General features: G+C 41.3%; 2 protein-coding genes across 2 annotated transcripts; both read left to right on the top strand.

Annotated features, from left to right (window-relative positions):
- Positions 1-462: 462 nt before the first annotated feature.
- Positions 463-10,360, top strand: prmt5 (protein arginine methyltransferase 5). Its single transcript, XM_069684241.1, has 16 exons — positions 463-578; positions 910-1,028; positions 2,157-2,242; positions 2,399-2,533; positions 2,629-2,741; positions 2,863-2,912; positions 3,020-3,183; positions 3,267-3,428; positions 3,513-3,590; positions 5,437-5,495; positions 5,715-5,837; positions 6,077-6,252; positions 6,434-6,637; positions 6,747-6,857; positions 6,947-7,011; positions 9,660-10,360. The coding sequence occupies exons 1-16, from the start codon at positions 481-483 to the stop codon at positions 9,810-9,812; spliced, it is 1,896 nt and encodes a 631-aa protein (XP_069540342.1). The 5' UTR covers positions 463-480; the 3' UTR covers positions 9,813-10,360.
- A 1,717-nt stretch (positions 10,361-12,077) lies between these two features.
- On the top strand, positions 12,078-26,308 carry slc7a8b (solute carrier family 7 member 8b). Its single transcript, XM_069684240.1, has 12 exons — positions 12,078-12,167; positions 12,667-12,902; positions 15,414-15,618; positions 18,191-18,342; positions 20,694-20,819; positions 21,488-21,641; positions 22,914-23,037; positions 23,307-23,410; positions 23,879-23,975; positions 24,070-24,219; positions 24,303-24,480; positions 25,782-26,308. The coding sequence occupies exons 2-12, from the start codon at positions 12,740-12,742 to the stop codon at positions 25,892-25,894; spliced, it is 1,566 nt and encodes a 521-aa protein (XP_069540341.1). The 5' UTR covers positions 12,078-12,167; positions 12,667-12,739; the 3' UTR covers positions 25,895-26,308.
- Positions 26,309-27,241: the final 933 nt, after the last annotated feature.

The following is a 27,241-nucleotide window of genomic DNA, read 5'->3' as shown; positions in this document are numbered from 1 at the left end:
TGCAAAGGGAAAAACTAGCTTTTCAGCTCACTCTGTTACATTTACATCAGTTTGAAAGTTGATTTTCATACTCGCTTTCGAAATATACGCTAGTATTTAGAGCAACATGGGGGGAAAAAATGAATAAATTAGTAAAAAAATAAGTAATTATTCCAAGGACATAACAATATTTTTTTAGAAAATATATTGACAAACTATTGACAAACTATACTAACTGTATTTTCTCTTCACAGACAAAAACTCTAACATGAAAATATCAACTGTTGATAACAATGTTCAAAAAGAGGGAACCCTAGATCCACAGTTATCGCGGTACTTCACGATGCATGCAACTGAAGTACGCGCGAAGCCATTTCGGGCCTAAAACACTGTGCTGCCCAATGAGCACATACGTCCCTGTAGATCCAAGATGGCGTCAGTTTCTTCGAAAACCAAGAGTAACGAGACGGTCCCAGTCAATCAGTTCAGTCGGCTAAAATCATGGCGTCCGCCAGTACGGGGAGCAGAGTGTCCTGCGGGAGAGATATGAATTGTGTGCCGGAGGTAGCTGACACCTTAGCCGCGGTCGCGAAACTTGGGTAAGGAGAGTTCTGCACTCTGGAAGTTGTTTTTTATTAGAAGTGAGCTTACGAGAGGGGCGCACTAGCAGCTAGCATACTGTCAGTGCGTGGGTTTGCTAGCATGATGCCTAGTGATGCTTGCTAAGCTAGCCGGTAAATTACCAGCACGTGCCCAATCAAAATGACGCTTGACACTGGTTTGCATACTTTGTTTTACGTGTGCAAGCCACTCTGTTAAAACAAGTGAGCTGGCTTGGGGGGAAAATAAACATGTTTTCGTTTCACCTCTATCCGACATTAATAAACCTATCGATGTTTAAACGATGTTCTTTCTTTCTCTGGTTTGCAGGTTTGACTTCCTGTGCATGCCCCTGTTCCACTCGAGGTTCAGGAGAGAGTTTGAGTCTGAGCCCGCTAAAATCAGAGCTGGTGCCCAGACCCGGTCAGACCTGCTGCTGTGTGGAAGAGGTGAGTGTTTCTGCCCTCTCTACTTCTGTCATGTCAGGCGTTAGAAGTCATTAACTTAGTTTAGGCTTTATATAGATAACTTTACCACTTGCAGCAAAGAGCTTAAATCTAGTTAAGTAAAAAGTACCTTTTTAGTTCCAACATTTAGTAGACAGCTTTAGTAACAGTTACTTTGCACGTTTAGATTATTAATGTAAATTTCCATTCCATTAATATATTATAATATATTTTCATAGGTTAAGCTACACAGTAATATAAAAATAATTAAACTTTGCACAACAGTAATCTGCTGCGATATTAAAGTGATGTTAACATTAATACACAACTAATTCTAAACCAGTAATATATTATAAATTAATTTGGTCATTCTACATCATCAATACTTTGACTCCTGGTATTGAAAGTATGTTTATGCTTGTCTGTGAAGGTTCTCAGTCATTCAGGTCATGATAATTCAACCAAATCCAGTTGCCTTTTGGATTAAGCTTAGAATTATATTTATGCTTATACTTTTACTTGAATAAGATTTTAAATGCAAAACTTCTACTTGTAGCTCAGTATTTTTTTACACTGGTCTATTGCTACTCTAATACAAAAAAGTATAAAGGTATGGTCTCTATTTTAGTTTCATTTCCTTTATTAGACTTAATTGAGCTATTTTAGTTTATTGAAAGATATTAGATGTTTGTCACATGTAAAGCATCATATAACTGTATATAATGTCTTTTAAGATGTATATCTGACAATAACAAAATTAGAACAAAATAAACGTAATGTGACACAATTTAATCATGTTATCAAACAATCTAATTAAATGTATTTTTTTTGGGAAGCAGACAAGGTAACTATGAAAACGGATACCACAACACATTGAAACAGTTTGACATATTAAAATATTTAAAATAAGAATTAGTGTCAGTTGTCGGCTGCTGTAAGAATATTTTGACACTTGCATTGATTGAATTCTCAATCTCTCAGCACAAACACAGCAAGTTCCATTTTCCCCCTTAATTTGCAAACTATGAGGCAATTTAAAGACACAAATGTCATCATTGAGAGCTTTAACGACTCCAGGGTTTGACAAGAATGCTTGTTGTTTTACTTAACTATCCATTGTGCTTTTTCCAGATTGGAATACTCTTATTGTCGGGAAGCTTTCTCCATGGATCGACGCCGATTCAGAAATCCAGATGGAACGCAGAAACTCGGAGGCGGTAAGTTTCTCACCTTGAGAAATTTGTCAAGGTCATGATTGATTTTGTTGCTAAGATTGATTTGTTTTCAAGATTTTGTGACATATGGGAATTTGCTTTACTCATTACCTTATTCTCTTTTGCCCTCATTATTCTTTTGCCCATATTTCCCTCCAGGCTCTGGCGCAGGAGCTAAACTTCTCAGCCTACCTTGGTCTGCCCGTCTTCATGATCCCAATAAAGGGCCCCCATAACGCCAATCTTGCCCGCCTGCTGCTAAACCACATCCACACTGGACACCACACCTCAAATGTAAGACATAAAGCATTAAGAAACTCGGCATCCTCGCATAGATTGCTTTTAGATACTCGGAGAGCTAACTGCTGTTGTCCTCTGTTTGTGATTAGTTCTGGATTCGTGTCCCGCTGATGGCTTCAGAGGACATGCGGGAGGATCTGATTGAGAACGAACCGAGCACTTGCATCGATGACACAAGTGTAGATGAGAAGACCTGGAGCTGGTTAGTTTCACACACAGTCCACTTCCCGAGCAGCCGAGTGCTGTCTGCATGCTTAAACAGCTCGTATTGATTTTCTTTTAAAACCCCGATGCATTGTGTTTACCTGCCTCTGCTCTTTTAGGTGGCACTCATTCAGAACCCTTTGTGATTACAACAAGAGGATCTGTCTTGGTGAGAGGACACACTGTGAAGAAACAGCCCGAGGCAAAGTCAGTGCATTAAGAAATAATTATGGTCTCGTCTGCCTCTGAAATGTGCTTTTGTTTGTGTTCCTGAAGCGATTGAAGTGGGAGCAGACATGCCGTCCGAAGCTGTGATCGATAAGTGGCTCGGGGAACCAATCAAAGCAGCCGTACTTCCCACCAGCATCTTCCTCACCAATAAGAAGGGCTTCCCTGTGCTGTCCAAAGCCCATCAGCGAATAATCTTCTCTCTCTTCAAGGTATAATTCAACGCATTCAACCTTAAGTGAATCACCAGCTAAATGCAGAAGTGTTTTTTTACAAATACAATATCTCTTCTTAGTTGGAGGCCCAGTTCATCTTCACAGGAACCAGTCGCCACACTGAGAAGGACTTCCGATCCTACCTGCAGTACCTGGAATACCTCAACCAGAACCGCCCTTCACCCAACGCCTACGAGCTCTTCGCCAAGGGATATGAAGACTACCTGCAGTCTCCCCTCCAGGTAAGGAAGTGTTTGAAATCTATGTGCGTGTTGTTTTTTTATGATGATAAACACTGAAGGAGTCTTTTCCCGTCTTCCCTTTAGCCACTCATGGACAACTTGGAGTCTCAGACATATGAAGTATTTGAGAAGGATCCTATTAAATATTCTCAGTATCAACAGGTAAGAACATCAGACACAATCGTCTTTTTTGTTTATTTTAATTTGTTACTCGGGATGGGCATTTGAAGGCATTTCAATATTCAAATATTCTATTAAATAAAATCGGATATCCAGTTAACCTAACTACAAAAAAAATATTTTGTAGCATGCACATAATGTAGCCTGTAGCGGACCATACGTGGGGACTAGGGATGCACAATATTATCGGCACGTTATCGGTATCGGCTTAAAAAATAAACTTTCGGATATCGGCCAACACGCAAATATCCGCCGATATAATTAACCGATAAAATAATGGGCTGCTGTATACTTGATTAAATGCCCGACCTCGGCGCAATGTCCCCGGCGTGAAGAAGACCTGCGCGGCGCAGCGTGATGACGTCAGGTGTGTCTACCTGCAGCATGAGAGAGTCAGAAGCCAAAATGTCCGTGGTGTGGACGTTTTTCAAAGTGTCCAAAATAGAAAGCAAAACTGCTCTTTGCAATGACTGCTCAGCTTCGGTGATGCGAGGAGGAGCCAAGGCAAAGTCTTTCAACACTACGAACTTGATTAACCATCTCAAGACCCGTCACCCCGACCGCTGTAACAAATGTGATAAGAGTATCACCATTATACTGTACGCCAATTCCAATACAGAAGAGAGTTGATGATTTCTGCAGTTAGGTGTGCGGGGAAAAAATATTGGTATCGGTAATCGGCTAAATGAGTTGTAAAATATCGGCATATAGGATATCGGCAAAAAGGCTAATATCGTTTATCCCTGGTGGGGGCAGAGGGTGCGGTCGTCCCAGCCATGGGGCCCTATCATACACCTGGCTGTGGCGCACAGCGCTATTTTTCACCCGACGCAGTCTCTCTGCTTTTTACAGAGCCCATTAGTAAGACTGGCTTACAGTTCACAGTGCACGAGTCTCTGTTTGTTACTCGCACAGGGACGCACAGTAGCGTTGTTCCTCATAAGGTAATATCAGTGTGTTTGCTGACACAGTGAAATCAAGTTGTTTATGGGACAGAGGACTGAGAGCTTTTGTTTCCCTCGTCTCCTCACATCACAACACTGCTTTTGGCTTGGGGTCGATCTGGTGACGCCAGAAGACGAGGGCGCGCTCTCCGCCGCCTCCAACCACACGCCTGCTTCACCTCAGGGAGATTCCTACTCGAGCTACGCATGGGCAAAAAACAGCCGAGACACCAAAACCAAGTTCTCCATCATGCGCGCTTTCTCTAATACATGCAGAAACACACACACACACACACACACACACACACACACACACATACAAACTAAGAGACACAGACATTATTACACTGTCCAGTGTCCATTACACACTGGAGAATAAAGCCATGTGATCCTCTCCGAATGTCGGAGATTTAAATAATTAAATCTTAAGATAAGCTGTTAAGCTGCTGCGTTTTTTCTTCATTTCTACTTTTTACATATTTTAAGTGACATTGGATTACACGTTTAATGAACAGTGTGTGATTGATATAGCTCATGAATAATCAAATCTATCACAAATCTGTCAACCAATGAAATAACACATGCACACACATCACACTACTCTGTAGATGTTGTGAATCTAAAACATCGTTCAAGACTGAAGATCACACTATAGGCATGTACATCTTAAAGTTGCAGGATGCATTTAATTTTCTGTCATTGTGCAGAGTCCTGCCAGAGTTTTATTATTCACAGTGGACTTGAGATATTACTATAGTAATGCCCTTATCCATACTTAGACTGAAGGGAGAGCTTTTTCAGTTAAGATTAAATTAGTTTTAATTGGTCTGTAAGTGTTTGAAACACAATATATTGATACTCTTGATTTGTTTTTACCTCTACAGGCTGTATATAAATGTCTACTTGACAGAGTTCCAGAGGAGCAGAAAGACACTAACGTCCAGTGAGTATCTGTTTGAAATTTGAAGTTTGAATTCAGAAACTGACACTGTGTTTAAATCCTTGTCTGTGGCTCAACAATGATCCATACCTTGAGATTTAATTCAGCACTCTCCATGTTACACCTCTGTTAGTAACACAAAGTGACATTCCTAGGAGATTAGACTAGTCATGAAGCAGTGATTGCAGCGTCTTGTACAAGGAAGTTGTCTCTTTCTCACAGGGTGTTGATGGTGCTGGGAGCTGGTAGGGGTCCCCTGGTCAACGCGTCTCTGCGTGCTGCTAGACAGGCAGACAGGAAGCTGAAGGTGTACGCTGTGGAGAAAAATCCCAATGCTGTAATCACGTGAGTGAAATACTTATCTTTGTGATCATGCCTGTGCCCATGTGGGGAACAATTTACTGGCAAATACATACTGATTAATAACTAACCACTTCAACACACCAGGATACTGAAACTGGTGGTGAAAAGTTGTGTGTTTGTGCTACGTTGATGGCTCTCTAAGCATATTGAAAACTTGTGGACTGATGCCTTGAAGTTTGAAATGCTGATGTCATTGTTTTTTCTGGTCCATACCTGTTCAGGCTGGAGAACTGGCGCTTTGAGGAGTGGGGTGATCAGGTGACAGTGGTGTCATGTGACATGCGCGATTGGGCTGCTCCTGAGAAAGCTGACATCATTGTCAGCGAGCTGCTGGGATCGTTCGGTGACAATGAACTTTCCCCGGAGTGCTTAGATGGAGCGCAGCACTTCCTCAAAGGTACTTTTGTGTTTTAATTGAACTATTTTAGTTGCCTTTCTTTGAAGCATCAACTACATGAAGGTGGAGAGTCACTGAATGTGAATCAAATTCATATTAAAGCATTTTTTCATCCTTCATTACCCTCCATGCTTCCTTGGATCTCATATCACTTTTCCTTTCTTGTCACGTCCCCTCTCAGACGATGGCGTGAGCATCCCCTGCTCCTACACGTCCTTCCTGGCTCCTCTGTCCTCCTCCAAGCTTTACAACGAAGTACGAGGCTGCCGGGAACGTGACAAGGACCCAGAGTGCCACTTTGAGACGCCCTACGTGGTGCGCCTCCATAACTTCCACCAGCTGGCCGAACCCAAACCGTGCTTCACCTTCGTACACCCCACAACAGGTAGACAACACAACACACTTAACTCAAACCCAGAAGCAACAAGTACCCCATACACATTGAATTTATGTGTTCTGTATGAGATGTTGACCTCTCGCTCTCTTCCCTTCAGACATGAACAATAACCGGTATCAGTGCCTCAGATTCGCGGTGGGTTGTAACTCGGTGCTCCATGGTTTTGCTGGATACTTTGAGACGACGCTGTACAAAGATGTCACACTCAGTGAGTCACCTTAATTAAGGAGAAGTTGCATTGTGCTCTGGTTAGATCTAAATGTTAATGTTTATATTCTGTGTGTGTGTTCATGGCAGGTATAAAACCAGAAACACATTCACCTGGGATGTTCTCCTGGTTCCCCATCCTCTTCCCCCTCAAGGTAAGTCACACAGTCATTAACTCCTGTTATATAATCCTTTTTAACTCTTTATTTAAAGCCTCTGGAAAACCATATCCACAATAGTATTTTATGTATTTATTTCTATTTATTTTATTGCTTTCAATCCAAATTAAAAATATTGTCATTAAAATTTTTGTTTTTGTAAACATTCCTGATATTCCTGGGTTTTCATCAAACATGGTAATGCTTGAATATTTGTTAGAAAAAAACCAACCAACCAAAAGAGACAGTCACACAGCAGCTATTCGGCTACTTACACCTAGGGGTGAACGGTACTACAAATTCAATACCATCACCCTGTCACGTTCTGCCACAACATGGATTTTGCCATACCTCCATCACCGGAATAAACACACACGTTCTGGTTTTAGTGCACACACGGGGAGATTTACTTCCCCCAGTGTTTCCCACATATAGTCTAAACCTGGGCGGGCCACCCCGCTGGATGAACGGCCGGCCCCGGTATATTTGCCGACTAATTCCATCATGTTTCTTCATCAAGATCTTCATCCACGATTGAATGATTACTTAAAATCCTCCCTCGCTGTGCACCTGCCATAGGCTACCTGTCTACTGACCTTCTGATGCCACTATTTTAAAAGCTTTGAAGAGCAGCTGCGTAGCTTCGACACGTCTTTAACGACGAGCCTCCTTCATGCGCGGCTCACAGGTGTCGCAGGTGAAAAATTAAAAACACGAGTTGTGTAATGTTGGCGATTTTGTGAAACGTACAGGTCATGATGAATGTCAACAGATATTCAGCAGACACACATGGGGAGAGAGAAACAGAAAGAGGAGGGACAATCCGCTGCATCTAGGGTACAGCTGTGTGTGTGTGTGTGTGTGTGTGTGTGTGTGTGTGTGTGTGTGTGTGTGTGTGTGTGTGTGTGTGTGTGTGTGTGTGTGTGTGTGTGTGTGTGTGTGTGTGTGTGTGTGTGTGTGTGTGTAGAGGGTAAACTAAGAGAAGCAAAATGAGCAGATTAAAGTAGTTTTGTGAACAAACACTAGCATATGGTGGAGAGTGAAGCACAATTTTAATGGTGAAATATGATGTAGCCTTCTTTAAATAGGGTAATGTATTACCCTATATCAGTGGATCTGAAGTGGTCTAGCCTCAGGAGCCACCAGCACCGCCGTAATGACAAATTGCCACCCAGATTTCTGAAATTTTTCAACCACTCAAATTTATTTAAAAAGAAAAATGGTGCATTTTGGAGTTGAGACGGAACAAAACCATCACAGTATGTCAATGTCACAAAACACAACAGTATAATAGTCGAGCAAAATGACCAGCAGGGGGCAGTACAAGGGAAATATTCCCTCTACAATTTATTTAATTAACAGCCTTTTGTGCAACATAAATGCAACAACTGTCGGGCTCATCAAGTTTTAAGAATGTATAACTATAGCTGGGATTACCCAATCAGTGCTGAACAGCTTTTGTGACACAGCATCAAGGGAATTTATCTCAAGTTGAATTTTAGATCTAGAACAGATTGTTAGCTGAACTTACATGTAGATGTCTGTTTATAGAGATTAATAAGAAGCTAAATCGTCATCGGATCACACTGATGGGAGCCAGAATGACATTACGGCGGATTACGTTCCGCCTGCTTTTGCTCTCCTCACGGACTGTTTTTCCTGCATACGCCGCAGTCTGCTGATACGTGATTGGTCAATGTTACCCTGGCTCTGGCGGCTGTGGCTTAGTGGTAGAGTCGGTCGTCTTTCAATCGGAAGGTCGGAGGTTCGATCCCCAGCTCCCTCAGGCTACATGTCGAAGTGTCCTTGGGCAAGACACTGAACCCCAAATTGCTCCCGGTGGCATAGCCGACGGGTATGAATGTGTGATCTGATTGACAGTTGGGCACTTTACGTAGCAGCTTCTGCCATCAGTGTGTGAATGTGTGTGTGAATGGGTGAATGTGACATATAGTGTAAAAGAAGCTTTGAGTGGTCGCAAAGACTAGAAAAGTGCTATATAAGTACAGTCTATTTACTCGGACTACAAGCGTACTACAAACGGAATCCAGAACACTTGCCTTCCCGGAAATCCACATCCCTGCCTACAGAGATTACACTCAGCCTAAACATCATCAATGGTGAAAGTATTGATACTGCAGGTGTCTATTTGTCTATCGGCAGCAATAGTGTAGATGATGGTCTAGTTTCGGCGGTGGTCAGTGAGTGTTGACTGAGGAGGTAGTTTCCTAATCAGATAGCACTAGCTAACACTACAAGAGAGAACAAATTGGGGCATCTCTCATGCAACGTTGCATGTGTAATACCAACTGCTTTTTGTAACTCACCATTCAGTGACTAATTACAATTAACATTTTCCACTGGCAGGGCTTCTGCTTCTGAATCAGATGGTTCAAACATATTGTACAGAGCGACACTTCGCTGGTTGTCACATGTGCTGTTTTTGTGTGGGGAGCCAGGGACATGTCAATCAAAATCTGCTCGGCCACTCCCCTCTTTTTCACGTCAGATTTAAGTGGATGCTTAACGAGACTCTAAACTTTGATGAAATATCTGCTTTCTTACTATTCAGGCCAAATTTACAGAGGCTTTTACACTAAACCTCATTACATTACTCATTCTTGCTTATTCTCTTGTCTCAACAGCAACCCATCTCTATATCCCAGGGTGATGATGTCACAGTGCGATTCTGGCGCTGCAACAATGGGAAGAAGGTGTGGTATGAGTGGGCCGTGACCGAGCCCTCCTGCTCTGCCATCCACAATCCTGCAGGGCGCTCCTACACCATCGGCCTGTGAAGACGACACACCTGTCAACAGGCACACACACACACGTTACTGTAATACCTGGTGGAAGTTAGAGTGGAGGTGGCACGGCTCTTTTTATACATTTAGTTAAAACCTGGACTAAAGTGCAGTCTGGGTTTTAAAATGACCAGCTGTGGCACTTTTTAGCCGGCTATGAGAAGTTGATTGGATAAACCAGATTTAACCGTGTGGACAGTGTGCAGTGCGGACTACCACCCGTACACAAAGTGTATCTTTGCAGTGAGTTTGGCTCTTGGATAAGGTCAAACACCGCAACCGGTTTCTTTTTTACCGTCTGTTTTCCCTCCTGTTCTGAACCGGTCGTCATTGTCACACACGCTCAATCCAACCGGACGTTTGCCTTACTAAACACACATTCCATACTGATACATACACAACGATGAAATGCCCCCTCTTTGACACAAGTGGGTCAGAGGAAAGTTACGCAATTCAGGTCACATACCATGATGTTAGAAGGCCGTCTATTCATACCGTTTGTTATTCTGTTTCTGTATGTTTGAACCATGTCAATAAAGACAACACTGTAATGTTATTCATATGCTCTGCAAGTTTTTGGTGTCCGAATGTTAACCTTTGTAGATGTAGAGTTATACGATTTTAAAAAGACTGCAGGAGGAGTGTTTAAAGTTAGTTTGAATCAGCTGCAAACTCAAGCTGTAAGCCTGTGAGTTGTCCAATAGATGTCACTGTTAGAGGACAATGTGCTGGGCTACAAGTAATCGATACTGGTAATGTTCTCAGCTCACTTGACACCTGATTTAATTACTGCAGACAAATAGAGGTGCCATGTGTGCTGTTTACATTTATTTTGCTGCGAGTGGAAATTCTCATCAGGAGCTGTGAACCTTGGACGCACAGGTATTAAACTCCCTACAGATCTTTCACGTGTTATACAACAGCTCTAAACCAGACACAGTAATTTAATGAGCAATTGTGCTTCAATTAGTGACACTGTCAAACTTAATTCAACTCTTAAAGCACTTCAATTTGTTCTTCAGTCATTCTGCTCAGTACACACCACCTCCTGAAACCTGTCTATTCTGTTCCCCTCCTTCACCAAGTCTCTTGAACATCAATATTACGTGAGTCTGTGCGAGTGTAGTCCCACAAACACGCCCTGTCTGCTCTTATCATGACGCATACACTTGTTTGCACATATCTTGCTACCTGCAGTTGCTTAAGACAGAAGCACACAACTGGGGTTAAATCAGGATGTCAGTATTTTGCCAGTATGTGCTATTTACGTTTCTGTGTTGAGTTCATCAGGAATATTGGCTACTTTGATTTGTCTTAATTAAAAAAGTTAGAGATCATACACTTTTTAAAGCATTTTATATGCAAGTTTTTATGTTATTTGACATTTTGAGGGGAGTGTAGGCCACACACATCTACAAAGCTATCAATTCAAACACTACTTTATGTTAACTCAGCAAAGATGCAGGTGTTTCAGGGATATACTGCCTATAAGAACATCATTATCACAATCCCTCCAGATTAAACATTGATTTGCCACTGACTGCCACCATTACTTCCTACCTACTACTGTAAATAACTTTTGTAATAACCCATACACTTTATATTTTATATTTTCACTTATATATTTGATTATTTTTTTGCATTTCTCTAATTTGTACTGCATTTCTGGAGCTATCTGGCACTATAATTTCCGTCGGGATTAATAAAGTTCTATCTTATCTTTAAAAATATATATATTTAAGGAAATCACATCCAAATTACATACACTGAGTTTTTTTTTTCAAAAGCTATAAATATTTAAATTGGTTATTAGTCATCTTGGTTAATGTTTATTTTAGCAGTTTAGGACAATAAAATAATTATTTTGTGTTTGCCGATGTACACCTCGTATCTTACATGAAACATGCACCATTTTGGACGCTATATCGCGGTTGTATGGCAAAAAGGCAAGGTAGCTTTATTTGAATGGCACATAGGAAAATAAAGGCGTAAGCTGTACATACAAATACAAAATTTTGACATTAAAAAGTAACAAAAAAACATAATAAAGCTCAATTTATGCTTATTTTGTTCGTTTAAAAGGCTGGGCTGCAGGCCTTTATTCAGGTTGGATATTTTGACAATGGGGGAAAAACTATGGTGGGCGGAGCCTAAGACGTGTTGACAATTCAAGCTTCCCTGATTGGTTTAAAACAACCAGCTTTTCTATTTATCGAGTCTGTCAGCTGGAAGTCTTTTGTTACCCCACTCCTCATCACGGCCAGCCGACAAGAATAATGCTCAACATGAAGTCTGTCACTTAACGCGAAGCTTTCAGGTGTTTTTCAGGTCGAAGGAGCTGCTGTAAAGGTGGGTCAGCACTTTAAGAGTTCGTTTTTTTAAGGTTTAAACAAAGAAACAAAGAGCACGAGCTTGGTGCTGATTGGTTAATTGCAAATTCCAGCAGGCTTGTTTGTTAAACGGGGAAAAAGCTCGAGGTGGTCCCGTGGCGAGCTGTTAAACCAGTGATTTTGAACTTTATTTTTGAACATTTACCTGCTACTTTCAGCTTACATTAGGGGCCTAACAAACTGAAATTGTTTAAGAGCTTGTTAGTGGTCTGTAGTAGCCTAAACATTTAAGTTAAAGTGGCCGCCTGGCGTTCATCGTTTAGCCCTCTGAATTATTAATGCTGGGATGTGGTTTCTAAATTTAGCACCACTGTTGCAAACTAAAGATGGAAACCAATGCCTTCACATTTAAAGGGCAGGACGGAAATTACTCAGCAAATCTGTCTGGGAAAAACTGCAGAGCTGTTCAACTTTATAGAAAACAATTCAGCCTTAATGCTTCATTCATGTCCTTGTAGGCTTGGTAGGGAGGCACTGCCCCAGGCACCCGGACCTTTTTAAAGAGGGGAACACACAAGACTGTGCTTCAGCATGACGGAGGGTCCGAAGAAGAGGAGCAGCAGCAGCAGCAGCGGGGGTGGAGGTCAGTCGGAGCCCCTAGACCCTCAGTCTGGTGCGGGGAAGGATGCAGGAGGCTCCGGGGTAGCTCTGAAGAAACAGATCGGCCTAGTCAGCGCCTGTGGCATTATAATTGGTGAGTCCATCTATGTGGCTATTCCCTTAACGCAACTGTAGGTCTGTTGGTAAGTTAATCTATATCATACAACTGTAGAGTTGGCTTTTTTCTGCATCATCAGTGGGCTACTTTCACTGTCAGGCTTTATTTCATTATTTATTTTATTGAAGTATTTGTTGGAATTAAATATCTTATCTTAAATACCTATCTTATCTTTAAGCCTAAAAGGCTTCTTTCAAAACTAGTTCGCCTTTAACCACACCCTAATAACTTAAGAGGGCCCTGTCCAGCAGCTCCTTATTCATCATTTAGTGTGTTATTGTGTAGAAAGTGGCAACAAAATAATCAAAAATACAAAAAATATTAATCTAACTTGGAGGTCACTATGCTGGTGGTTAACAGTTGGTTTCAGAAGACTTTCATTTGGAGTTATGGTGTTCTAAATCTTTATTCCAGCTGCGCCCTCAATAATTTCCATTTTAAAGCACATATTTAAAGTATTTTATCTGAGAAATTGAACCACCTTTTTCGAAGTATTTCAAAGCTCCTGTGAGGAGTTTTTTGCTGGTTATGAAACAGACTGAAATTCATTCTGACTCTATATGACCTACCAAAGCAAACCAGACCAGATTATTTCTATATAGTTATTTTTAATCCCTGAAACCGGGATAGGTGTCAGACGATGCGATTAGCTGCACGCCTTTGTTTACACGCAAGTGATACATGTGACTGTTAAAGAAAGCAGGATGAGATTTTTTGTTAAAAACCACCACTTAAGCACGTACAGGACAAAATCAGCAAAGAGATAAGAGGCACGGCTTTGTCACACAAACCGAAAAGTTCCTCACAGCAGCTTTAAAAGGGCCCTGTCCAGCAGCTCCTTATACAACATACAGTGTGATATTGGATAAAAAGTGGCAACAAAATAATCAAAACTACAAAAAATATTGATCACACTTGGAGGTCACTATACTGGAGGTTAATAGTTTGTTTCAGAAGACACTTTGTCTTAATGAGGTCCAGATCTATGTATATTCCAGCTGCCCACTGATATTTCTATTTTACAGCACACATTTAAAATACTTTGATGAAGACATTGAAGCACTTTTTTCCACTTATGTAAAGAAATGATGACTGAATCAAGCTGCAATCACTTATCAGCCAATTGCAATTAAGCTCAGAGTGGTTGAGCCTTACTTACTGAAATCTCTTTCTTGCTTACATTGCATCTTCAGTGCACTCCCCAGCATCATACATCTTGCACATGCTCTTTCATCCTCTGTCATGTTTCCAGGGAACAGTTGGCTGCCTCAGCCCTCGTCTACCTCCCACACATACGGGGGGGGGGGGAAAGACGTCGATGAAAAAGCAATCCCACTAATGGCGGGGTGTCCACCATTATTGAAACTGCCTATTCATCATCATTTGTCATACGAAACATGGCTGCTGCGTGGTCACTGCAACGTTAGAAAGTAGCAGCTGTAGTCTGGTTTTCTGTGTTGGGTGGTATGATAAAAGATTATTATGGAGAAGTGAGAGCTAAAAATATTATAACATAAAGACATCTTGCTGTATTGTGGCAGTCGTGCCAATGTCTGTTGTAAATGGGGCCCCATTTTGGCAAACAGAGCTCATACTATGCTGTTGTGTAAGGGGGCAGATACTGGGATTAAGCTGCAGTGATGATCTGAAGCATAAATGCTTATATTTATTTATGGTAAAAACAATCCTTATGAAACTTTACATTCAAAAAATAACAAAATGAATTAAATTGATGAAAAAAGAGACTTTGTGACCATCTCTGTCCCTGGCCTTCATGTCACTGTCTCATAATGGCTTTTAGTCACAAGCTTAGTCAGTCCATACAACCATCTGCTGCCGTCTTCTGTAATAGTTCAGTGTCTTTTGTTCAGACTTCCTCCAGCAGCAAGTTAAACAAGCTCTTCCTCATTTCCCCACATTTTCACAGCCACTTAAATCTTCACACTGGACAACAAACTGTAACTGCTTTGAAACGTTGCTTTCGTATCCCAGCAGACGCAGCATATGAACTCATTCTGCCACCTCTTCAGGCCTTAAAAAAGACGCATCAAACATCTTTTCTCCTTAAAAAGGAAAGGGAAAGAAAAGTACAAGCTACACCATAGCTGTAACCGCTGTAAAGGTCTTGCACTGCTTTCAAACACTTCAAATATCAAAAGGAAAACACAACTTTACTGCATGTCAAATTGTAGTTTTACTTTGCCTTTATCCACTCCAACGAGACTCTACAGAAGCCCTCAGTTTTCTCACAGGGGCAGACCAGCATATCTACATGAAACTGTAAGATATGAATACTTCAGGAAATAGGGCACCATGTAACAGGAAATTGTGTCCTTCCCTTTATGCCAGGAATCTGTTCCAGTGGCTTTGAGCTGGTTTTATCTGCCATGTGATCCTGCTTTATACAGAAGATGGGTGACTTACTGTGTTTCATTGTATTCACATGCTTTCTTTTTTCTTAATTTGTTCTGTTTTTATCTCACTTAGGCAACATCATAGGATCAGGGATTTTTGTGAGTCCTAAGGGGGTCCTGGAGAACGCCAGCTCAGTGGGTGTGGCCATCATTGTGTGGGTCACCACAGGAGCTATCACAGCCATCGGTGCTCTGTGCTATGCAGAGTTGGGCGTCACCATCCCAAAGTCAGGAGGAGACTACTCGTATGTGAAGGACATCTTTGGAGGGCTGGCTGGGTGAGAGAAAATTAGATCAGTCTCATCATGACGATAACATTAAAGGGGGGGGCATAAAGCTCATTTCAAGCTTCATATTTCAGTCTGGGATACCTGTGGAGTAGCTTAGCATAATTTACAGTCACACTGGTGCTCTGTGCAGGCCCTCATACAGCCTCTGCCTGAAATGACTCAGTCAGCTCTGTCCCTTTAAGAAACCCCGCCCCTACAAGTCCACAGTCTTCTGATTGGCCAGCTCTCTCAATATATTTATTGTGGCCAGCCTAAGGCACACCTGTGCAATAATCATGCTGTCTAATCAGCACCTTGATATGCCACACCTGGGAGGTGGATGGATTATCTCGGCAAAGAAGAAGTGCTCACTAACACAGATTTAGACACATTTGTGAACAATATTTGAGAGAAATAGGCCTAAAAAAGTCTTGGATCTTTGAGTTCAGCTCATGAAAAATGGGAGCAAAAACAAAAGTGTTGCGTTTATATTTTTGATCAGTGTATGAAACCTTTATTGCCCCAGGTGGAATTTTCCTTGTGCCAAGGGCATTATAGACATCAACAATCTTACATGACTGCATATACAATAAGTAAAACATAAACGTCAGAAATCCATCAAAAGCATCATCTGGTGACCTGTGAAGTATATCAAGTGCCAAGTTTAAGAAAGTGCAGAATTCCCCACTGCCCCTTGCAGCAATCAGCTGCTCAACAAGCTTTGATATCACAAATGTGCTGCCTCTTTCAGTCCACATGCTGGGCGTTTTGTATCGTTTCCCTGAAGAAAATGGTGCTTTTTGGACATGAGAGGGTGCAGTGGGTCTGCTATGATCCTGTGAGCTAAATTCAAGGTGTACTGGTATCCGTCATTTAAGCACCACTACAAATTAGGGCTGAACTATCTTGAAAAAATATCTTCATTGCAATTATTTTAACTTTTTTTGCAATTTCGATATAATGCGATATTAAAGGGAATGACACGTCTGTATGATGTTTCTGCCAGAACATCTCTGCAGCACAATATTTAAATTAAAATGGTATTTTGACACAGATTTTACCTTTAACAAATATTGCGAGTTGAGAATAGGCTGTATTGTGATTTTGATAAATTGTTCAGCCCTGCACATTAGTTCCCCAGTTATCTTGCCATCCAGTTTACAAGCCCTGTCCAGTTGGTTCATGTTTTCTACAATTAATTATTCCCCCCAAAACAAAATACAAACAGTCAGTACACTCTGAGTGAAGGTCTTGTAAAACAGAGTCATTATAGCGCTGTCCACATTTAAAGTTTTTGTAAAAATAGAGATGCTGTTGAGCCATTATACATCTTGCACTTACATTTTTGGCATAACAATTTACACTTGTAGTTGTTGCAAAACAAGTCAAGGTGGAGACAAATATCAAAGCTAGAATAGCCTCTAGTTCTTCCAGGACATCATCAACATCAAATTAAAGGAGGAATTCTCCCCTGGAAAAAGCCACTGTCAGTCAAAGCTGGTGTTCTCTGTAAAAGATAGAAGCAATAATATTTTAAATTGGCGGCATAGCTGTGGAGAAAGTTGTACAAATGGCTTGTGGTTTCTCCCATTCTACATTCCTTCAACACCCAGCATGCATTGCGCCCCTCCCTCTGAAAGGAACAGCCCAGCGAGAGACACTACAGTGAAATACTTCCGCTTTCACTGCAGGCGATGGCTCAGAGCGGCACAGAATCTGAAATACGACGAGAATATACCGATGGATCGTCTAAAAAATCTTCTGGTCTGCAGTCTACATTTCAAACCTGACTATTTTGAACTAGACATGACATCGGAGGCGGGCGTCCTAGATTGAGTAAGTGGAGTTTAGCAAGCTCCCTGACCTCCGCCAGATGACGCGTTTTACGTACCCTGGCGGAGGTTTTCCAGGGCCCATTGAGAAGTGGATAACGTCCTCCAAAGGCACAGAGCGAAACTGCATTTTTTAACTCCCCATAATAGCATGATAGGACTGAGGTTAAAAATCTGCGAACTGGCCCTTTAAGAGTCCTGGCTGTCAGAAAAGATTTTTTTCCATCAACAGAAACCTCAGAGAATCCTTTTGAAACAACAGTAAAATCACATAATAATACCCACAAATGGACTTTACATGGATTTCTGTATTTAAAAAAGGTTTTGTTCCAGTCCATTGTTCATGCAGCATTTTGTCAAATGATGCATAAAAGCACTCTAAAAATGTACAATAGGTTATAGCGAGTCTTTTGTAATTAAAAGAATTTGCAGTAAACCTCCGCCCCCTCCCTCCTCCCCCTCCCCCTCCTCCTCCTCCTCCTCCTCCTCCATCCTCACGGTGTAATTAAAGCCTCTATTAATGTAGTTTTGTATTCCCAGCATCCCAGACTGTCGCTGACCCACTTTCAGTCTCTCCTCTTGTCTTTAACAACAATGCTCCAGTGCATTACTATAATGTACTTACCTAATATGCTTAACAGACATTGTTTTTAATTACATTTAGCTGTAATGATGGATAGTGTTCTCACACGCTGTTGTTTATGTGTCATTGTTGTGTGTCACAAGTCTGTTGTCTCTGTTGTCCTCAGCTTCCTGCGGCTGTGGATCGCGGTGTTGGTGATCTATCCCACTAACCAGGCTGTGATCGCTCTCACCTTTTCAAACTACGTCCTGCAGCCCCTCTTCCCCTCCTGCCTCCCTCCAGAGAACGGCCTCCGGCTGCTGGCTGCGGTCTGCCTGCGTGAGTCATACACTAAAAAGATTAAATGGTTGTTTGTTAAGGTTAATGCATTAACGGATAGAGGCCATGCAGCAGTGAAGTAAACCCAGTTTGAAGAATGATTTCAAATATGGAGAATGTCAGGATCATCTTCTTTAAAGTCTTCTTTCTTCCATTTTTCTTTTATACTTTATAAGAGATAGACACTCAACTCTTATAGGCAGCAGATTTAAAGAGCAGCTCCAGTCCTGTTTTAAGACATTTAAAATGCTCTGCATGAAATAATAAATTGTGCCTATGTTTTTTCTGTAAAATACATTTAATTACCTTGTAAAAATCCTCCCAAGGCATCTCCTCCTCCTCCTTCAATAAATATTCCCTAATCTGCATAGTCCCTGTCCACTATACAACTATCCAACCGCCCCTTCCGTCACGAAAACAAAACACGTCTCTGCCATCGTTTAGTGGCAACTTGTTGATGCTAGTTTGAAATGTAGTAATTAGTAGTAGTAACGCTAACGTTAGTAGTCAGTAGTGAGTTTGCAAAAATTAAGATGACTGTTACAGCTGGCTCGCACATCACCGAGTGGTTGCCACAGGTTACACATAATGTCCTTTAACGGGATTGGCTCCTTAGGTTTGTGACGTCTCAAACCTGCCAATCTGAAAACGTGTTGTTCAGCCTGTCCTTGGTACACTGCAGTTTAAAAGCAGACAGGCCCAGCCATGGAGATGACTGCTGATGTTGTCCCTGATATGTCTTGTAGCACATGAAGAACACCACATGGAGATGTTGACAAGGTTAAACACTTGACTTTCACTGCGAGGGGTCTTTAATAGTTGGTTAAAATGTGTTGGAAGCGAACGAGGCTGTGCAACTATACAGCCTTTAAAAAAAGTTCCTTTTCTTTTCCAGTGGAAGAGCTGGAAGTCTGCCACCTTGGATGGACAAGGCCAGCGCCAAACCCAAAGTTAGAAATTTAATTAGAATGCTTTATATTATAACAACCCATAATCTCCTGCAGTAGCCCCGAGTTGTAACCTACTAAACTTAAGGTGTAATTTTCTGCACACTAGTTGGACACCAGAGGACAAGCTTTCCTTTTCTTTCTGTTCAGTGTGACATGTCTTAGCTCACACCTCCTGGTCCTGAGGATGAGTCATTCTAAAAGAAAAGTGCTGTGCTGTTTATTGAATTAGACAAATGTATAAATTATACTGTGAAAACAGCATAAGGCAAAACGAATATTTAGGAAGGAGAGAAATTATTACCTACAGGACAGGTGGGGTGCACAAAGAGCTCCCTAAGTACTCATTCATTTTCCCTTTGAGTGACTAAAAATTAGATCCTGTCTTTTTAAATGTTTATTGTTTGAAGATTTTTATTTCACAGTATGTCGTAAAGGTACATAAACCTTTTTTTCAGTTAAGTTCAGTTTCACTTAACTTCGCTCATCTGTTTCATGGGACAGGTGTGTAAGAGAGGAAAAAAATCAAAGCAAGTTAAGTGCAAGTTAAGTTTTGCCCGATGAAGGTCGAGCATCGAAACTTTACAAGCAATTAAATGTATTTTCTGCTAGTTGAACAGTGTGCGGGAGTTTAGTTGCATGTTTAAAAATCCGAATCCCCTTCAAAAGTTAAACTAAACAAATCCAGTTTATTCTGCATCTTAATCCATCAGGATACAACCAAATAATAACTTAGCAAAATAATGCATTTTTTAGGGTTGTTTCTGATATATTTTATTTTGAACTCAAACTAGGGTTCTTTGGATCAGTGGTTCTCAACCGGTCTAACCTCAGGACCCACCGCCTCCTCTTTAATGACAAATCACGACCCAAACTTCTGAAATGTCTCAACTACTCAAATTAATTTAATGAAAAATCTGACAGTTTGGACCCGAGATGGAACGGAACATCAGAGTATGTCAGCTTCAGAAAACACAACAGTGTAAAGGTCAACCAAAATGACCTGCAGGTCGCCATGAAAGAAAAATACTCCGTCCCTTTTTTTTCAACAGGAATGAACTAAAAAAAAAAAGTGTCTCATAAATGCAACTTCTATAGGGCTCTTTTTTTTTTTCAAGCACACTTTTCCACGACCCACTTTTGGGTCCTGACCCACCAGTTGAGAACCATGGCTTTAGTATATTAAAAAGATCACAATGTAGAAGAGCTGAAAGGGAAATTAGGAAATATTTTGCCGCTTTTACCAACGCTCAAATTGCATGAGCTCTTTCACAATTCTAGATTGCATCATTTTATTTGTAGTAATATAATTTATGTATTATAAATATGAGGCAATAGTATCCTATAAACAGCCCAGAGATAAACCAATTATCATTCTAACATTTCTCCTGCTGTCCTTTTTAGTGCTGTTGACATGGGTGAACTGCCACAGTGTGCGCTGGGCCACGTGTGTCCAAGATGTCTTCACTGCTGGCAAGCTTTTGGCCTTGGGCCTCATCATCATCATGGGTTTTGTCCAGATATGCAAAGGTAGGAACTCCTCCCTCTCTTGTTTTGTCGATCATCTCATGGCCTATACATTTTCCTGAACCCCATTTTGGAAATCATTATCTTTATGCGTGGTGCAAAAATAGATAGAAGCTGTTTTTAAAGTGGCAGCGCTTTAGTTACATCACGATATACAGAAGTCATCTTGTGCCTCTCATTGGATTTATGATCCCAATGTGGAAGAGGGATTAGAGTCCCTCATAGCTCTGCATCCCACTCGTAATCCACACGCACCCACCCACACACAGACACACTGCCAGGCCCCATGAGCACACTTATTCATGAGACTTAGCCCCCTCATATCATATTATATGTAGCATGGAGGCTGGAGATCCAAGCTCTTTATATGTCCAGACCTTGGTGTGATGTTTATGAGAGAAGTAAGTGTGCTAAACTCTCAAACATTAGGGACTGCATCTTTGCAGAGGAGTTGACTAATACAAAGCATTAAAGACACAAAGCACCCGACCTCTCTGAGTACAAATCTTTCACAATCTTTTAAACTGTGTAGAACATGGTGTCAAACCAAAGACCTTTTTAAATGCCGCTTACTTTGTGTCTGATGCCCTCTGCCGCTCAGGCTGTGGGGTTAGAAGTGTTGAACATAAAGTCAGAACTTCTTTCCAATGAAATGTGAATTTGCTCCACAGGCCACTATTACTGGTTGGAGCCAGTCCACGCCTTCGCGACCTTCAGAGAGTACGAGGTGGGTCTGATAGCTCTGTCCTTCCTGCAAGGCTCCTTCGCTTACGGAGGCTGGAACTTTCTCAACTACGTCACAGAGGAGTTGGTTGACCCGTACAGGTAACATTCGCATTTCTGCAGAGAATGTATGAAATAAAAGGAAATTGGGAAAGGAAATGTAAGGCTTTTAAAGACATGAAAATAATTTAAAGATGACTAATTAACAGCAATTAAACAGCTAAAACATATTAGTATGTTTGTCCATGAATCCATTAATTGTACAACATGCCTACACACAGACTTAGATACACACATACACTCGATACATGTTAACTTTCTTGGGTACAGCTGTTTATCCTAATGCCAACTAATAAAACTGCTGTGCCATAAACTCTGCGTTTATGATGCCTGAAGTGTTCAGTTCTCACACTGTCATGAAGGCGTTAACACAATTCTGTTTTGGCACTAAGGTCATTGATAGTGATAGTGTTGTGCTGAACTGTATTAGCCTATATTCAGATGCGTTTCCAATGTTTTGCCCCCCTCATATGTGAATAATAAGGACTTAAAATTAAAAACACCTCAATATAATTTAGTTCAGTGCAACACCACCTTTAACTCTGCCAATATAACTTTGTTACCTTCTGCTTATATCGTCCCTGATATGTCTTGTAGTACATGAAGATGTTTACAAGGTTAAACCCTTGACTTTCACCAGAGAGTTTTTACATTTTGATGGGCCAATAGAATAAAACACCAAAACCTTTTATAGATGAGAACAAACGCAGAGAATAATTACCAATATTAAAGCAATGTACCACAGCTTTTGTGGCAGTAAATATCATGGAATTTGGTTTCAATTGAGAAAACTTGAATGTAAATTATGTAAAAAGAAAAAGTGTGTAGTGTTCGTCTTTGAAAAAGTTAGAAAAAACTTTATATGAAAGAGAAAGCTAGTGGAGCGATAAGATGGAGGATGACACTGTAACCACTTTAGATGTGTGGGGAACAATTGGGGTCCTCAAATGGATCCCTGAGGGACGCCACAAGTGGATCACACCATCCATTTGCATTTGTTTATTTGATTATGACTATGTAGCCCAATCTTTTACATTTTTGTTGAATTGTTTTTGTTGTTTGAATTGTTTCTGTTGTTTTAGGATGCCAATAACATCTAGAAAAAGTGACTACCGATGAAAGCTAGCCTGTTAGCTAACTCTGGTGCATTTCCATTTTGTTTGAATGCTGATTAATGTACGTTGTCCCTTTTCTTCAAATAAACCATTATAAAAACATGTTGAACCAGAGCTTAGGGATATCTTTCTATATAAACTTCCGTCACAGAAAACATTCATATACCGTAAACTGTGGTTTTGCTCTTCGTCCTTCCAGGAATCTACCACGTGCAATCTTCATCTCTATCCCCGTGGTCACCTTTGTTTACGTGTTTGCCAACGTGGCCTACGTCACCGCCATGAGCCCGCAGGAGCTGCTGGCCTCTAATGCTGTGGCAGTGGTGAGAAAACAGACCCACATAAATCAAATCTGAATGTGTGTGTGGTTACGCATGTAGTTGGAGGATTATTGTTGTCTGTAATCAAATTCAAATGGAGTAGTTGCGTTTTGCAGCAGCAGCCATTTAGAGTAACCACACAGATCTGACGCATGCTTCGTCTGTCAACGTATTGCACTCCATTTATGTCCTGGTCAGTCGCTGTTATTTAAATGTGCGTTTCAACGTGTTTTCTCCTCCTCTTCTCTCTCTACTCCTCATATTTCTCCCAGACATTTGGAGAGAAATTGCTAGGAGTAATGTCATGGATCATGCCCATATCTGTGGCGCTCTCCACCTTCGGGGGGGTCAATGGCTCCCTCTTCACGTCGTCGCGGTCAGTTTGTCTCCCCCTGTCCGTGTCTCTGTCCTCCCTTAATTGTCACTCGAGCTTCTGTGGCTGCTGTGCTTGTGTGTTTTTAGTTGATTGTTATTCTAATGCTGATATTTTAGCCCACACCTGTAGATGTACCTGGGTGAGCAGGGTGAAAATCAGTTCAACAGGAATAGCTTGGTTAATGCTCTTCTCTGGGGCTACAAACTGGATGTCAGATTGAAAGGAGAGAGCTTGAATTGAACATGCAAAGATCATCCCACTTGACCAATAACACATCCCAGTCCTTTTTTATTCTATTTTTCCCCCTGCAGTGTTCACTTCTGCAGCCTTTTCTCTGCCTTCGTGCTTCCATAACCACCTGACCTGTGTGTTTCCTGAGCTGCTCTCTCAGCTGGCGAGTGCACACGGCGAGCATGCACCAGATGGCTCTGCTCTCATGACTTAAACTGTCCTCGGTTTGTCTCTCAGGCTATTTTTCGCTGGAGCGAGAGAAGGCCATCTCCCTCGTCTGCTTGCCATGATTCACGTCAATCGCTGCACTCCCATCCCAGCCTTACTGTTTACAGTGAGTCCTGACAGAAACACACACCTCTGCTTGTGGTACCTTGTGTGGCCTCTCATACAGAAATTATAACTTTCTCCTCTCTCGTCACATTTAGTTGATCTCCACTCTGCTGATGTTGTGCACCAGTGACATTTACACCCTCATAAACTACGTGGGTTTTATCAACTACCTATTCTACGGCGTCACTGTCGCTGGTCAGATTGTGCTGCGCATCAAAGAGCCCAACCTGTATCGACCCATAAAGGTAAAGACACAGGTGGAGCAACTGCATGGAGACCCAACATGCCATGACATAATTACATCACTGACCGTCCCCTCTTCCTCCAGGTGAGCCTAGTCTGGCCAGTGATCTACCTGCTGTTCTGGGCCTTCCTGCTGATCTTTTCTCTCTACTCTGAGCCCGTCGTCTGCGGTATCGGTTTGGCCATCATGATGACGGGTGTCCCTGTGTATTTCCTGGGAGTCTACTGGGAAAACAAGCCAAAGTGTTTTGATGTTACTATTGGTAAGTAACCTGTTCACGATTAAAAGCAGGGGTTAAAATACATGGATGTTGAGTTTAGCTGGATTTGAAATGATCAAAGGGCGACTCTGCTTCACTTGTAATTCACCCGAATTTCCCCTCTGGGGATCAATAAGGATCACCTTTCTTAATTGGACAGTTCAAAATTTCCAAAAACAATGAAACGATGACTTATTTAACATAAAGGTCCATCTCGGTTCCCATCGGCTACAGTCTAACGACTGTATCACCACTGGGGCGACGGTAAACATGCCGGGCCTGTAGCCAGCGGTTAATGATAATTGACTTCAAGTCAAGACCGCGTGCTGCGTTGTTTACAGAAAAATAAACCGTTTTTTGTCTTGTGATTTACTTTAATTAACAGGTCTTACCTTTGCTGAAATTTCAACATCATGATGCACATTAGTAAAAAGTATAATGAAGCTTTGTCAGGTCTGTCCTCAAGAGGAGAGGAAAACCACTTTTAAAATGCTAGTTTGTTGAACGGAGGTCGGAGCCATCATTTCTGAAGGCCTTTTGTGACACCGCATCGAGGGAGTTTGTCTCCAGTACAATTTTAGATCTAGAACGGATTGTTAGCTGTTGGCAAGCAGTTGTCTTTTTAAAGAGATTATTACGTTAAATCATCGTAAGATGATGCTGTTGGGAGTCAGGATGTCGTTACGGCGCATTACGTTCCGCCTGCTTTTGCTCTCTGAGCTGTTTTTCCTGCATATGCCGCAGCTACTAGTGTACTACAAACCAGAACACTTGCCATCCCTAATATCCACGTCCCTGCCTGCAGATTCTACATTTCTATGTAGAGTCTGTAAATAGAGATTACATAATCGTTCAAATTAAAGAAGTAACACATTGCCCACAAAAGCGCACATTGACCTGATGCGGTCAGCCACATACTAGGTTTTGACCTAGTCTTGTTATAAGTCAATCACAAGATCCCAACAAAAGACAAAAACATCCCTGTTCTAAGTTATGTTTAGGCGTGATCTTGGGATTAAGGCACTGGTTAAGGTTTGTAAACAACTTTTTAGGTTATACAAAAAATGCTAACTACACCAATATGAGCTGACCAGAACATGCGTCAGTAATACAACAGTGTGTTGCAGAATATAACGCACTCCCCCGGGTAAAAATAGTGTTTTTAGTAGAGGCCCAGTTTGATACACCATTTATTAGTAATTATTTAAAATTGTGTATTAGTCTTTTTGAAATTAAGAATTCACATGTATGAACCATTGACTCTAATGTCAAAATATTTCCCTTCTCTTTTCCAACTGTTTCAGGTAAAATTACTCATCTCTGCCAAAAGCTCTGCTCAGTTGTCTACCCGGTCATGGAGGAGAACCCGGAGCCTCCTGCACCTCAAAAGACAGACGGAGAGGCTGAAGATGGATAAAGCCCTCAGACGGAGTGCTGATGAACATGAGCATAAAGACAATGCCTTACACTCACTCAGTGAGAAACACACATGAGGACGAATCCCAGAAACATTAGCGTAAACACTCTGTTTGTTCTTCAACACTGGACTTTCCCGCTCTGTCTTTGACCTGCCTTAATCCTGACTGCCGTTGTTACAGTGTTTGGTCTTTGGGAACAAGTGTGTTTGAAATGAAAGATGGCTGACGCTGAACTTATGAAACACTGAAATGATGAACCACAGTTTTGTTTATTTTCACGTTAGAATTTAAACCTTTGTCCACTTGTTTATCATGCACTGTTTCTGTACCTGGAGGCAGAGGGAAAATATTTTTAATATGCAAGTTGTATGAATTGTTCAAGCTGTATGTGTTGATATTATAACCTCACTATAGTAACACTAAAATGAATTTTTCCAGATGGTTTAATTGTTTTTATTCTCATTAGACTCATAACTTATGTGTGTGTGTAATCCTATTTATTTATTATTCATTCAGACAAGGCAGATCAGCTTTGGAGAGGAAATATTTGTCACTATTGAGCGTTAATTACGTGGTGATTATGCGTATTAAGTCCTCTAAGCTATTTTTCCTTGTAAATGGGTCCTTTGAATATGAAGCCCCACAGCTTTTCTGGGAAAACTAGCGGCCTCAGAAAAAAGCCGCCACATCCTGGACGTGAACAGAAAGCTCATTATAAAAAAATCCAATATTTCTGAAATGTTTTCACTAATCGTCCATGTGAGTAGCTATTTTTTTAATTGAAAATCTTGTTATCTCGCAGCTTTCTCAGGCAGTTCTGTCACTGGAGTTATGTTTTTGTCACACTTGGTACTTTTCTCAAATAATATTGGGCGGTGCGGCTGTTTTCATAAAGCCACTCCCTGTGTTGCACAGTACTGTTCTGCATACTGCAGTGGTATTTGTATTACTCTGCCTGCTGCACCTCCTCATCAATGTTTCATCCACCTGCTGGAACACCTGACGTAGAAGGGGCGGAGTCCGCGCACAATGAGAGATTACATTACGGAAGTCACGGCCGGCTACGCCAAGCCTAGGTGGGTCAAGATGTCACATTTCCCTTAATATGGCCGGAAGAGAGATTCATTTGACCGCAAAATAAAAGCCTAGATTTCTGAACACCAATCATGCTGCACCAATAAGACAATTTGGATCGGTCATACCAAAATAAAACTTCTAATTCCTGCAGCATTGGCCATATCTTTTATTTATTGTGTCGTAATAAATAATAAAGGCTCTGTAAAGGGGTGTAGATGGGCTTTTGCCAGGGGGTTGTTTCTGGAAAGAAGAGCCACACAACACTACAA

The sequence above is a fragment of the Semicossyphus pulcher genome, unplaced genomic scaffold, assembly GCF_022749685.1.
Source record: "Semicossyphus pulcher isolate SPU_LCO1_2020_fin unplaced genomic scaffold, fSemPul1.0.p SCAF_7, whole genome shotgun sequence".
Lineage (NCBI taxonomy): Eukaryota > Metazoa > Chordata > Actinopteri > Labriformes > Labridae > Semicossyphus > Semicossyphus pulcher.
Note: the sequence above shows the minus strand (reverse complement) of the source record. Positions and strands in the feature narration are given on the sequence as shown.

What these genes read in the sequence shown, in the direction of transcription:
- prmt5 (XM_069684241.1), top strand. Translation starts at nt 481, where the DNA reads ATGGCGTCCGCCAGTACGGGGAGCAGAGTGTCCTGCGGGAGAGATATG. An exon ending in GATGAGAAGACCTGGAGCTG is followed by an intron (nt 2,742 to 2,862) that starts GTTAGTTTCACA and finishes CTGCTCTTTTAG; the next exon opens with GTGGCACTCATTCAGAACCC. An exon ending in CAGAAAGACACTAACGTCCA is followed by an intron (nt 5,496 to 5,714) that starts GTGAGTATCTGT and finishes TCTTTCTCACAG; the next exon opens with GGTGTTGATGGTGCTGGGAG.
- slc7a8b (XM_069684240.1), top strand. Translation starts at nt 12,740, where the DNA reads ATGACGGAGGGTCCGAAGAAGAGGAGCAGCAGCAGCAGCAGCGGGGGT. An exon ending in ATCTTTGGAGGGCTGGCTGG is followed by an intron (nt 15,619 to 18,190) that starts GTGAGAGAAAAT and finishes TGTTGTCCTCAG; the next exon opens with CTTCCTGCGGCTGTGGATCG. An exon ending in ACCTGTATCGACCCATAAAG is followed by an intron (nt 24,220 to 24,302) that starts GTAAAGACACAG and finishes CTCTTCCTCCAG; the next exon opens with GTGAGCCTAGTCTGGCCAGT.